The sequence below is a fragment of the Rhynchophorus ferrugineus genome, unplaced genomic scaffold (genome assembly GCF_030347505.1).
Source record: "Rhynchophorus ferrugineus isolate W39M unplaced genomic scaffold, kcgeb_rfMv2 rfM2, whole genome shotgun sequence".
Taxonomy (NCBI): Eukaryota; Metazoa; Arthropoda; class Insecta; order Coleoptera; family Curculionidae; genus Rhynchophorus; species Rhynchophorus ferrugineus.
Window position 1 is genome coordinate 90,026,496 of NW_027472581.1, and position 12,553 is coordinate 90,039,048.

A 12,553-nucleotide genomic window follows, 5' to 3' on the forward strand; every position below is an offset into this window, starting at 1 on the left:
ACTAAAGATACTGAAATTATATGTTAGCTGGAATTACAGGAAATGTTGATAGATATCGTATGTATTTCCTTGGTTCAAATTTTAAACTTGTACTAGTATACTTTGAGCATTCGGAAAGTATTTATATACTTATAAAATATGTTATAGAATCCTAAGAAAAATTTAGACATTCTTTGGATATAAGCAGACCCAGATATGAAGAATCACCTGCAACAAAACTTTTCATATACCAACAAATATGAATAATGCTATTAATCAATATAGTAACAATGTTAAGTACCATGGGATTAATCTTGACGTAAAACTTCGTTGGAAGGAGTATAAAAAAAGAAAATAAGAAAGTAAAATTATAAGACCAAAATGTATATTGTTTATTTGGAAAAAATCTAAATTATCCGTACGTAATAGGTTGCTGTTGTTCAAGTAAATATTAAAACCTATATTAATCTCTGAAGTTATGGGGATGTTCTGCAGGAAGTAATATCAACATAATAGATGTATTTCAGAATAAAGTCCGGAGAAGTATAAATATCGATTTTTAAGTCACTGTAGCGGCAAATTGTAAGTTAGTCGTCAAGGACTGGTATTAATACATTAATAAATAAAAAACATAAAAACAAAATTATACAAAAACACATATTAGCATGGGAAGGATTAGTAACTTTCTACGAACTCAGACTTAGTCATGATCTGAAGACAAATTTATTTACATTACAGATTATACTCAGACTTCTGTTGTACAAATATGTGATATGGGAATTCGAGTGTATAGCCCAGAAATGCAATAATTTGAACATGTGTGAAGATATTGAATAAACGTTGTGTCATTCTAGTTAAGCATGCACGAAATCAAATATGGAAACAACATCTATATATTAACATTTGTGATATAAGTATAAAAGTAAATATTGATGAATAAAAATTTCGAAATTATTTATGAATGGTTGAATCCAAAAATATATTTAACAAGTCGAAGCAAGCTTATGTTTAGACAGAAAAAAACTAGATATATAGGGTGGGCTATCTGTTCGACTTTTGCGATGTTGTTTGTTATCTAGTATAAGTTTAAGTCATTGCGGGTTTATTTAAGAAAGATATCATAGATTTAATGAACGAACGTATTAACAACTGATATTCTGATAACAAGTTTTCTATATCTTTTGGAGTGGCTCAGACTCTGTAAGATCTTTTTTATTTGATGACATTATTTTCTTTTCGTTTAACACTTTTTGACTTTCTTTTTTCTTTATTTCACTTCTATTCGTCTCTTGATCTGATAGGAACAGTGACTAATGTATTTCTCAATTAAAATTTCATTTCATCATCATTTCATCCTGTTGCTTTTTACTATTTCTTAAGCCCGCTCTTGTGCTTTCACTTCAAATAGTTGTGATGTCTTCCTTGTATCTTAATGTAACGTTGTTATCCTTTTTTCGTATCATCGTGTGTTTTAATTTTATTATGTTCTTTCCGCAAAATAATTGCCATTGGAGTTCATTTATTTTTAAGACTTTCCATTTAAAAGTTTTTTTAGATTTTCTAGTTTATCTACCAAGATTTTCTCAAATTCCTATCTCTTTCATTATCTATTATTATCCTAATTAATTACTATTTAATTGTTCGATTAATTCTATTTTTGTGCCTTTTGTTAAGTGGGTTTTGTTATTTTTTTTTGATTTTCACTTCATATTTTCCGCTTCTTTCTTGTGTTTTCTCTATCCGAATATTATGAGGTCACTTATATCTGCTTTTATTTCCGAAAAATATTCCAATAAAATTTCTAGTTAGTTATAACTAATGGTTCATCCACCTAACTTAATCTAGCATCACACTGTCAATTACTAGTGCGTTTATTTCACGAGCTTCAGTTTTCTTAAGTGGCTTAACTGTTCATAAATATTGGAAATAACATCGGTTGTTATATCACCTAATATAATTCATACTGATAACAAATAAGATCGATCTTTTCAGTTTATATTAAAATCGATTCAAGTCAAATATGATCACAAGATGCACCAAAGAGCTATTTTTAAGGGATTAAATGATTCGAACATGTGAATTAAATAATTAAAATATAATAAATTTGAAATTTTCTCCAGGCGTAAAAAAGATCTGCAATATATGACTGCAGGGATATGAACAAGATATAGCACATGATTGGTTAGTTTATTGGTTTCTTATGTTTATTATTTGCTAATTTTAGGGTTATGTTTTCACTTTCTTGTTACGTAAGTTAAATACTATTAAGTAACAACTTAATTTGAAATATTACTCATTTAATTACAGTGTGCAAAAGCACAATTAGTCAGTCACATTCTACATCTTGTTCATCTCCTTGTAGTCTTACAACTTACTTTATATTTAGAATAATAAAATCATTAAAAAATTAAGTGTAGAAACTATGGAAAGTTATTAACAAACTTTGGAAACACATTTTCATAGACGGTATATATACTAACAGGCAAGCAGAAAATGGAAAAAAGCACACGCACAAACAACAAAGTCGAATGCATAATAAACAACCAATGCAGGAAACAGAGCAATCTAGGAAAATAAATCTCGAACGGACCACGCTGTTTTCCGCTAGAGGGGGTGACTTGATTACTTGATACAAGTTTTACGTCCTCGGGCGATTGCAGGCCACAGCAGAAGTCCGCATCTGGAACAGCAAAGCCCCAAAGGTGAGGGAGGCCATCTCCCACAATAGATAATATCTAGATTACAACTAAGTAACTACTATAATTACGTCCGCTAATTGCAGGGATATTATGTGATGGTAAAACCGGATAATGTTATTTATCATGCCAGTATTTACGCGAATAATTTAAGCGTTTATACGAGGGTGCTTCAAATATGATGGAGACAAACGCTGTAGTTGGCGGGCATGTATGTTTTGAACCGTCGAGAACGAGCCGCATGATCGTCGACCGCGAACCAGCATCACACCTGACAACATTCGCCGCGTAGAAGAACTCATTTGAATTGAAGGACCGTAGGCTGAATGTTCGAGACATTTCGGCTGAACTCGGGATCAGTATTGGTAGTAGTAGTGGTAGTCTATCATGTACGAACACCTTCAATATCGTAAAATAACGGCGCGATGGGTTCCTAAACAGTTGAACTTCAAGCAAAAATGTACGCGGTTGAAAGTTTGTCGCCGCTTACTGATGCGATAGGAGGCGGAGGGGGGCGGTTTTTTAACGCGAATATTCGCTACACACAAGACATGTGTACCCTATTACATTCCCGGAAACAAGTTGTCGTCTAAAGAGTGGAGGAAGAAGGAGGCAAGGGCACCAGTTAAAGCGAAGACAACCAGGTCGGCGGGTAAGGTTCTGTGTACATTTATTGGGTCCGGCGGGGCGTGCTGTACGTCGATTTCCTGTGCACCCAACGTACGATTAATGCTACATACTACTCTAACCTTCTGAAAACAACGTGAAACCCGCTTATCACTCGAAATGGATGAGCATTCCAGCACAAAGTGCCATTCTTCTCCAGGATAACGCGTGCCCTCATACCGCGCGTCTCACGCTCGATACAATATCGGAATTGGGGTTGGCAGGTACTGGAACACCCCCCTACTGTTTGGATTTATCACCCTGTGACTACTACATGTTTGGACCACTGAAAGAAGCTTTCAAAGATTCTATACCGACGATGAGGTAGAGGAGTTCGTGCGCACATGCTTGTCCGAGTTGCTCAAATAATTCTTCGATACCGGCATCAAGAATCTTCCGAAAAGATGGAGAAAATGCGTAACTAGTGAGGGGAAATACCTAGAAAAACGTTTTTGTAAATTTTTTCAATAGCAACGTGTCAGAGTATTTGTCTGGATCATATTTGAAGCATCCTCGTATATTAATAATTAGTGGATAATTATTCGATACATAGAGAAACAATTATATAAACGTAACTGATTTATTGTTATTAAACATGAACAATATACGTTATATTTATATGCATTATGTATAAATTTTGTTTAGAGTAAGTATGTTATCTGCCATATTTGTAACAAAATATTTTCAACGACATCAAATAGGAATCAACATATGCCAATATTTTAACCTGAAATGATAACAAGAAGCACAAAATAAAACTGTTCTTGTTGTCCAAATAAAGAAATTGTAGTGTATGGGAGAAAAATATACAGAATTGTAATAGAAATAATAGTAGAATACTAGAAGTATACTTGGAGTTCATGTTAGTTATTTAAATATGTAAATTCCCAACATACATTATCAATTTATGTATGGTGTTTTTATGTAAATAGAAAGGCTGGACATATATTAATTATATTTTTATTTTTTCACTTTATTCAAATATTTTTTTAAATAAAATATGTTATTTCAAATTTTTTTCCAATGTTAATTTACCTCCTTATACATAATTTTAATGTTACATCAAATACTCATAAAATGTATTTCTATATACATATTCTAAGCTAAATGAAGTTGTATATACGCAAGCGCCAAAATTCAAATATTTTCTTAGTTCAATAACATAATCAGAAACAAAAATAAACAAGAACTTTTGGAAATAATATATTTAATTAATTGATAAGTTTGTTTTAATATGATTCAATAATTTTTAGGAATATTTTGAAATAAAATGTTAATAATTTGCAATCTTATAGTTTATCGTGCGACTTTATTTATATTTTGGATGGTTAAGAACATGTCTTTACCTACTAACAATAATTTTTTAGTTATATGATCTTGTAAAGGTCAAGTGAGTATTGCAAACAATTAATATTTAAGATACGAGGCTACGATGAAAATCTCTCGACCTGACGTAGAGATGGTGTTCCAATCATTCAAAAAATTCTTTCCTGCCTGCGTACAAATGTCATTAGTTCATAAGAAGTTTTACTTGTTATATCAAGTAGTTTAGTTATGTTAATTCTTGCAGTATATCTGGGTTCAGACGTGAGAGAGTGAACTTCATTGCATATGAATAAAAAGATCCAATGATTATTTAGTAACAAAAATGAAACAGGAAGAGGTAAGGTAAGGAAAATTTGCGCCAGCGGTCTACTCGTTTCTTCAAGGCACAACAGATCTCATTGGAAGATGGAAGAGTCGTGAATAAACAACATAGCATCAAAGTTATGTTTTGCTTTGCCTGAACTAGAGGGAAACTGGCTAAAATATTCAGTTCAATAAAGTTTATTCACTCTATAAAGATATTTTGAGAGACAAACATCATGATTGGTTTGAGATTTATAAGCAACAAAATAATCTTAATAAAGATCACAATTATGTGACCAATTCTATTTACCATCCTATGGGTTGATCAATATAAAGAAGGAAAGTAAAAATATAAAAAAAAATAGTATAAAATAGGTGGAATGTCTTTGATTTTAGAACATTCATCTTTTTGGTCATTCTAAAGTTTTATGTCATTTCATGTCTTGCTCTTTCTCGATTTATACCTTTTTGTTATCTCTTGTATCGGATCAGAAACATGGCAAGATGCAGTACATTAATATTAAAAAAATTAAAATAATTGGAAAGAAATCATATATATATTTTCATGGCAGATTTCCAGAATTTTAATACTAGAAATTGTGTACCTAACATTTTATGAAAATCTTATCAAAAAACATTTATTAATTCTTTTAAAATTCAATATTTAATATCTGTAATATAAGAAAAATGATACCTGAAAGTAGTAACTTATAATAAGAATATTCAAATTTGTTTTTTTAAGAGAATATCAGAAGACATGACCCTTTTATTACTCTGGATTATTTTATTAGCTATAAAGTTCAACATGGATATAAAAGTCATTCAGTGTGAATAGCTAATGGAATGAAAATAGATCACTAAATAAAATAGATTGCCTAATCGTCGATTACATAATACAAAAATACAATTTATGTCCTTTTTGTCTCAATACTGTGCTTCGTATATTGTGAAAATATTCTGTATTTCATATATAAATTAAGATGAAACATTAGTATTAATATAATAATACTTTTTTTCATTATATATCACTCATTATATTTAAGAAGAATCTTGAAAATAGCACATACATGTGAAGAAATATTGTACACTTATTATTGAATACGGAATTATAAATATTCTGTCGAAAAAAAATTAACTTATAAAAGCAATATATAGCAGCTGTGCACTTTTCAAAGTGAAAAAGGCATTCTGGTTATCTGATCACACCATGTGTGCCTTTTAGATGTTACCTCTTTGTGTTCGTTCTCTGATATAAAAAGAGATATCGATACCGTCGTAAAGTTTTCGAGAAAAGAGTCGATATCGGGAAATGAGTGGCGTCTCATGGTCTTTTCTTTATTGAAGTGTGACGTACCATATTTACTAGCTTGGCCATAAAAGGTTGCTACCTCTTTTTTTTTTCAATAGCAATTGCGATTGAACTACACTATATTTGATTTATGTAATATATATATATATATATATATATATATATATATATATATATATATATATATATAAAGATTGTGTTCTTAAAAAAAGACGTATTGAAATGGCGTTGACAAATAGATAGTGTTCTATGAGTTTAATGAACATCCTATGTTAATATTCAACATTATATAATAAATACCTTTCTCAAAAAGAAGCTAGATTTCTCAATGTCTAAGAGCACAACAACTTTTTGTTTAGTCCTATTGTTCATTACCGACATGATGTCGGTAGACGATTTCGCCAGAGGCGGATGTTTTCTCTTATCGTTGCCTTGTAATTGTGGATTCGAGACCAGTTTGTAGCAGCTCTGAGATAGGAACCTTAATACCAATACAATTTTCCGACAAAAGTTCTTATATTGTTTTAGTCGGACACAAAAAAAAACGGAAAAAGAAAAAGGGATTATTGTTTTAGTATAGAAACCATGCATGTATGGCTATGAAATATTATACAGCGCATCTTGTAATAATATGGATGTTGTTAGACTACTACATAACTGTTTTAGTTTAATATTGCTAAATGATACTAATGAGTTGTTTAGTATGTTTTGTGTTCAATAGATTTAATTAACCTAGGGAAATTTACTAAAGACTTTAGTCGTCTCATTGCACAAAAGATAGAAATACTATTTTCGCAAATATTTGTTACGAAATATACTTGAATTAGGCAATGAAGTATTAAAATATTTATAATTATCCTGGATGGGAACAACTGATTAATGAGTGGTATACATTTGATACTTAATTTCCAAAGCCAAAGTAGTTGAGAAACCCTATAAAATGATCTAGTAAATCCATCTAAGTTCACTCTGAGTTGTTTATTAGTTAGTAATATTAAAAATGCCAATATTTAGATATTTTTTATCACATTTAATATAATGATGTTGAGAATAATTTGTGTGAGTATTGTAGTTAAAATTAATTTATTAGGTAAAATGTATTTTCAACGTTTCTAAATATATGTATTTTACTGTGCAGCAGTCTGCACTATATCAATTTTTCCATCGACAGTAAAAATATGATTAAAAAAAATCTCAATTTTTGTCATTAAATCGATTCTAGTGTTTAGGAATTCTTAGTTTAGGAAGTTCATCTTACAACTCAGGTGTATCCTGACCAGGGAATATTTTCAATTATTTAGGGTAGAAATGTATTGACTGACAAAAACTTACTTGGTATTCATCATAGGAAGTGTTTTGAAATAACACTCCATGATTTTCAGTGGCAGTGTTCTTTTATTTTTCTCAGTAGTACGTTTTGAAGATTGTTTTCGTATATAGTAATAACAGTATATACAAAATAAGGTAAAACATTAAGAGGAATAGTGGGCGAAGAGAAAGTTGACTGACAAAGACTATTCAGTCATGTATGGGTGAGGTTTTATTATGATTTGGGCGGCAATATTATGGTATTCAGCTGGACCGATAAACAAATCCACAAAGGTTCAGTCGTAGTTTGAGGAGCATCAGAATATCATCTTGCCTGACCAGCACAATCGCCAGACCTCAACATAATTGAAACGTTATCGGGCCATTTACTTCACAGTGTGCATATGTGTATATTTTAAATATTCTTAAAAAATTGCATATCCTACGCTGTAATTAAAGCACAAACAACAAAAAGCTTTAAAAGAAAGATTATATTTTAAGAACAACTTGCGTTGAAAGAATATTCCTACTTATTCCGAGGTGAATAATCGTGAAATTCAGTAAGTTATTTTCATGTAGAAGCAAAAGCAAAACCAAACTTCATAGATTCTTATACAGTTCATTTGTTCTTATGCTTTCGATTAAAATGACTGGAAGGTCTTCGCAGGAAATTTTGTATGTAGAAAATATTATGAACATTCTGATTTACAAATACTTTTCCGCAATGACTTTACACAACTCACTTTAGTTTGCATTTAACATAATAATAAGAAGTATAGCCTAATATTAGATGTTTTTATTTGAAATTACGGATAAAAAGGGGTATTGGTGTAATTTTTTATATTCAACGAAGCAATGTAATGGAATGTATAGTCTGTTCACCGTTATTTTGTATATACATCATTTAATTAGTGACATCAAAACGTCGCAATGTTGCCGCATAAACTGTGAGTTTTAGTTCAGTTTGGCTTTGACATAAAAAAAAATTGAACAAAAATGTCATCAAATATAATATATTTAAACATAACACATTTATTATTTTTTTAATTGTATATCTAAAAGTTAGAGTTATTAGAGTTATAGCCTCTTATCACTATTGCTTTCAAGAATTTTGCATACGTCTGACAACCGGACGACTTTGACAGGCTCATTCGTTTACGTTTTCGACATAATCAGACAGTATTGTGTCTCTTTTTAACTAGAATGAAATGAGAAGGCAAATATTGTCTGATTCTAAATCCAATTTACAAATTGCGACAGGCAACACATTAAATATCTTGATGACGTATGTACAAATAAACTTTGAATATATTATATATGTGTTTTTAACTTAAAAACTTCATTTTGAAAACCACTATATTATTTTTGATATAATTATTTAAGCGTGCTGATTTCCAGATCAGAAACGAATCTATTTTCCAGATAAATGAAACAAAGTACATCGGTTACTAAAGGCAAATCTAAACATGCAAAAACCGTCCAAATCTTACCTCTTACTGGCGGCAATAGCCTTTTGTCGTATCGTGTCGCCCGCAAAAGATTATCCAGGATTTCCTTGTCGGATTTCCCCTCTTCGAAGCTGAAACACACAGAGAACGGGCTGCGTTAAACAAAAGAGAATGCACTTAAGATTAGATATGATGTTTAGTTTCTTACGTTGTTTCAGGTTATTGTTTCGAATTAAATATGAACGTTAAAGAAACATAATAATTGATAATGATATTAAAACTTTGAAGTGAATAACATGTGATATTGGAATGTATATATTGGTTCCATCTTGGTATCATCTTGGACATTTAGCTCAGTTTTGCTTTAACTATTGTATTGTGTAGACGTCTAAATTTTATTACATATATTCTTCAAGGAAATAGTAATAGTTTCTTCAGTTACTCCCAATAATTATTCATATTATCCTTCAAATTTTATTGGTTGTCCACTTTTGAAATCGCTTGAAAAATGTACGCATGCATTTTCAACGACATGACGCTTTAACATAAAGTTGGTTAATAATGTACCCGATGCGATTGAATACTCAGTAATAATAGCTCTTGTAAATCATTTAAAATTAATTTATAAGCTTGATAATTTCCCTTATTTTAGATAAGATATGAAATCAAAAACATTTATTTCTCTTTTTTCTAAAGAAAAATTCTGTTTTCTTCTGTTATGTAATTCTGTTTTAATGTTTATTTTCATAATTAAGGCACTTTTTGTCTTGAACGTTATGTAAGTTAAAAAAAATTTGTCCCAAAGCTAGAATTTCGACATAAGTTTAACAGAAGCACGCAAATGTATTTTTTCAATACTTTAAAAACCTTACCAATGTTATCTCTCAAAGCTCTTTTATAGAATATAGCTTCTGGCACAGTTTAATAAGTCTACACACATACAATACTAATACACCACAAGAACGAGCAGAAATAGTGACAATATTTATTGAAAATAACCATTCCACTCAGCGAAATTTGCGTCAATGATAACGAGACATTATTCCCACCCAATATATGTACTGTTATTTTTAAAGTAAGGTAAGTTACTGAAAAAAGTATGTTGTATTTATATAGTAATCCGATTGTCGATTATATGTCGATCTAATGATTAACGTATGCCTTTAAAATTACCAGATTTCCATTCTTACCTTTTTCCATTCTTAATTTCGTTGATTTTGTTTAAATGGGCCTTCAAAAGTCATAAGGTAAGTACTAGCATTGTTTTATGTATCGGTTTCTGATTTTTAACTTCTTAATATATGCATATTATTTGTTAAAAAGAAGACATACGTCTACTTTATTCCTCACTGAGGGGATAACAACACTGCTGATCTGTCCGTATGTTATTTCAAACAAAATATTATGGTTTAAACATTTTTATCACTTGATCGGTTGCATGGCATAACTTTGTCAATAATTAACGATACTTTGGGTATCAGACTGAATACAAATATTTTTTTGTATATAGAAAAAATAAATCAATACATTGATAGATTTATAATTCATTACATTCAGTAAGGCACACAGGAATACATTTAGCGCTTTAGAGAACATGTGTGGTTGAAACTGATGGCAAATTGTAGACCACTTGGGTTATAATAAGAATAATGAAAAACTGTTTTTAGATAAACTGTAGACTTATTAAACTGTGCCAGAAGCTAAATTCCATAAAAGAGCTAAGAGAGATAACATTGGTAAGGTTTTTAAAGTATTGAAAAAATACATTGGCGTGCTTCTGTTAAACTTATGTCGAAATTCTAGCTTTGGGACAATTTTTTTTTAACTTACATAACGTTCAAAACAAAGAGTACTTTAAGTATGAAAAAAAAAACATTAAAACAGAATTACAGGACAGAAGAAAACAGAACTTTTCTTTAGAAAAAAGAGAAATAAATGTTTTTGTTTTTAAAATCTATACATTTCATATCTTATCTAAAATAAGTGAAATTATCAGTCTTATAAATTAAATTTAAAGGATTTAAAAGAGCTGTTATTACTGAGTATTAAATAGCATCGGTTACGTTATTAACCAACTTTATGTTAAAGCGTCGTGTCATTGAAAATGTACCCATGCTCAAGCGATTTCAAAAGTGACGAAATTAATATAGAAAACTGTGAAAGTGTTCTGGATAGCCAATAAAATTTGAAAGATAATATGAATAATTATTGGGAGTAACAGAAGAAACTATTTCCATTTGCTTGAAGAATATATACCAAGCCAAGAGTCCTGAAAGGTGTTTTGGTCATGTGTGAAATCATGGGGACTATTCAGATCAACGGCAATGTTAAACATACATGGCTCCAAACGAATGCCCTGTATTTGGTGGGATCTGCTTGGTAGCAGTAAAACCTAACGAAAGCCTTAATTGGCTTCGCTGGTGACTACAATTAATGCGTTTGAGCCTAGAAATGTGCGAAAAATGGTCGCAATACGAGCAAAGACAAAATAATATTATTCTTCAACATGACAATACTCTACCACGTATTGCAAAACTGGTGAAAATACACTTAGAAATATTCAAATGAGAACTGATACCGCATCCGCCGTAATCCTCAGACATTGCACCTTTTGATTACTACTTGCTCCATATGATTGGTCACATATGACCTGTCTGAGCAGCGATTCGTGGATAGTCTCAAAAGATACGTCGTTCTTTCCAGACACAATCTATAAACTGCTTGAGAGATGGGAACAAGTACCGATTTCTCACAATTAAGCTATAAATTAAATAAATCGATTAAAAATAATTCATCGGCATAATTAATTTTGACCGGAAGACCTAAAAGTCAAGAAGAATGTGATACTTTTATGTGGTAGGGATTGATGTGGAATTGAAGCATGGTTAAAAAGTTATGTCCATATGAACTGGGTCTAACATCATTTGATTAGCATGATGAAAAACATAGTAGGTCTTGTAAATACAAATGTTTTACTTATATTTGTGACCATCCATCCTGCATCGGAACAATTAGCGATAACAAGAATGTGAATTAGTTTTTCTAAACATTAATACCATACTAGCTAACCCATACCCCAGGAGACAGGGTTCGAGTGGTTAGCTGAAATCCAGCATGCTATCTGCAAAAGCAATGGCGTGTATACTCTTCTAACTCATCTGCTGAAAAAGTAAACTCGCAATCCTCCAGAAAGCGACTCTGTAAAAATTGATAGTCCGTCCAGTCTGCCTCTACGGAGCACAGGTGTCTGAGAGACAACTTGAACTACTCCAAGTGTTCCAATCCAAAAAAGTCCGTGCGTTATTCAATGCACCATGGTATATAAGGAACGTCAACACTCATCTCGAATCAGGCATCCCGTTCGTAAACAGTTTCACGAACATGCTCAGTGTAAGCTTCTCCCTAGGTGCCTTTAAACATGACAACACCCTGATAAAATCCCTACCTATCCACAAACCTCGGTAGACAACCAACTACAACAATCCCATTCGTAACCCAGGGTCTCTGTTGCACGCAAA

The 12,553-nt window shown here is 31.2% G+C and overlaps 1 protein-coding gene across 25 annotated transcripts in view; it reads right to left on the reverse strand.

Annotated features, from left to right (window-relative positions):
- The window catches only part of pHCl-1 (pH-sensitive chloride channel 1), a 210,879-nt gene that overhangs the window by 65,236 nt on the left and 133,090 nt on the right, over positions 1-12,553 (reverse strand). For 15 of the 25 annotated variants that reach the window (XM_076396906.1, XM_076396925.1, XM_076396924.1 and 12 more), the window contains exons 4-5: positions 9,078-9,166; positions 2,570-2,659 (exon numbers count right to left, since the gene is read on the reverse strand). In XM_076396906.1, coding sequence (XP_076253021.1) covers positions 2,570-2,659; positions 9,078-9,166 — 179 coding nt within the window. The remainder of the gene's footprint in view (positions 1-2,569; positions 2,660-9,077; positions 9,167-12,553) is intronic. The other 10 variants (XM_076396928.1, XM_076396920.1, XM_076396917.1 and 7 more) reach the window with 1 other exon arrangement.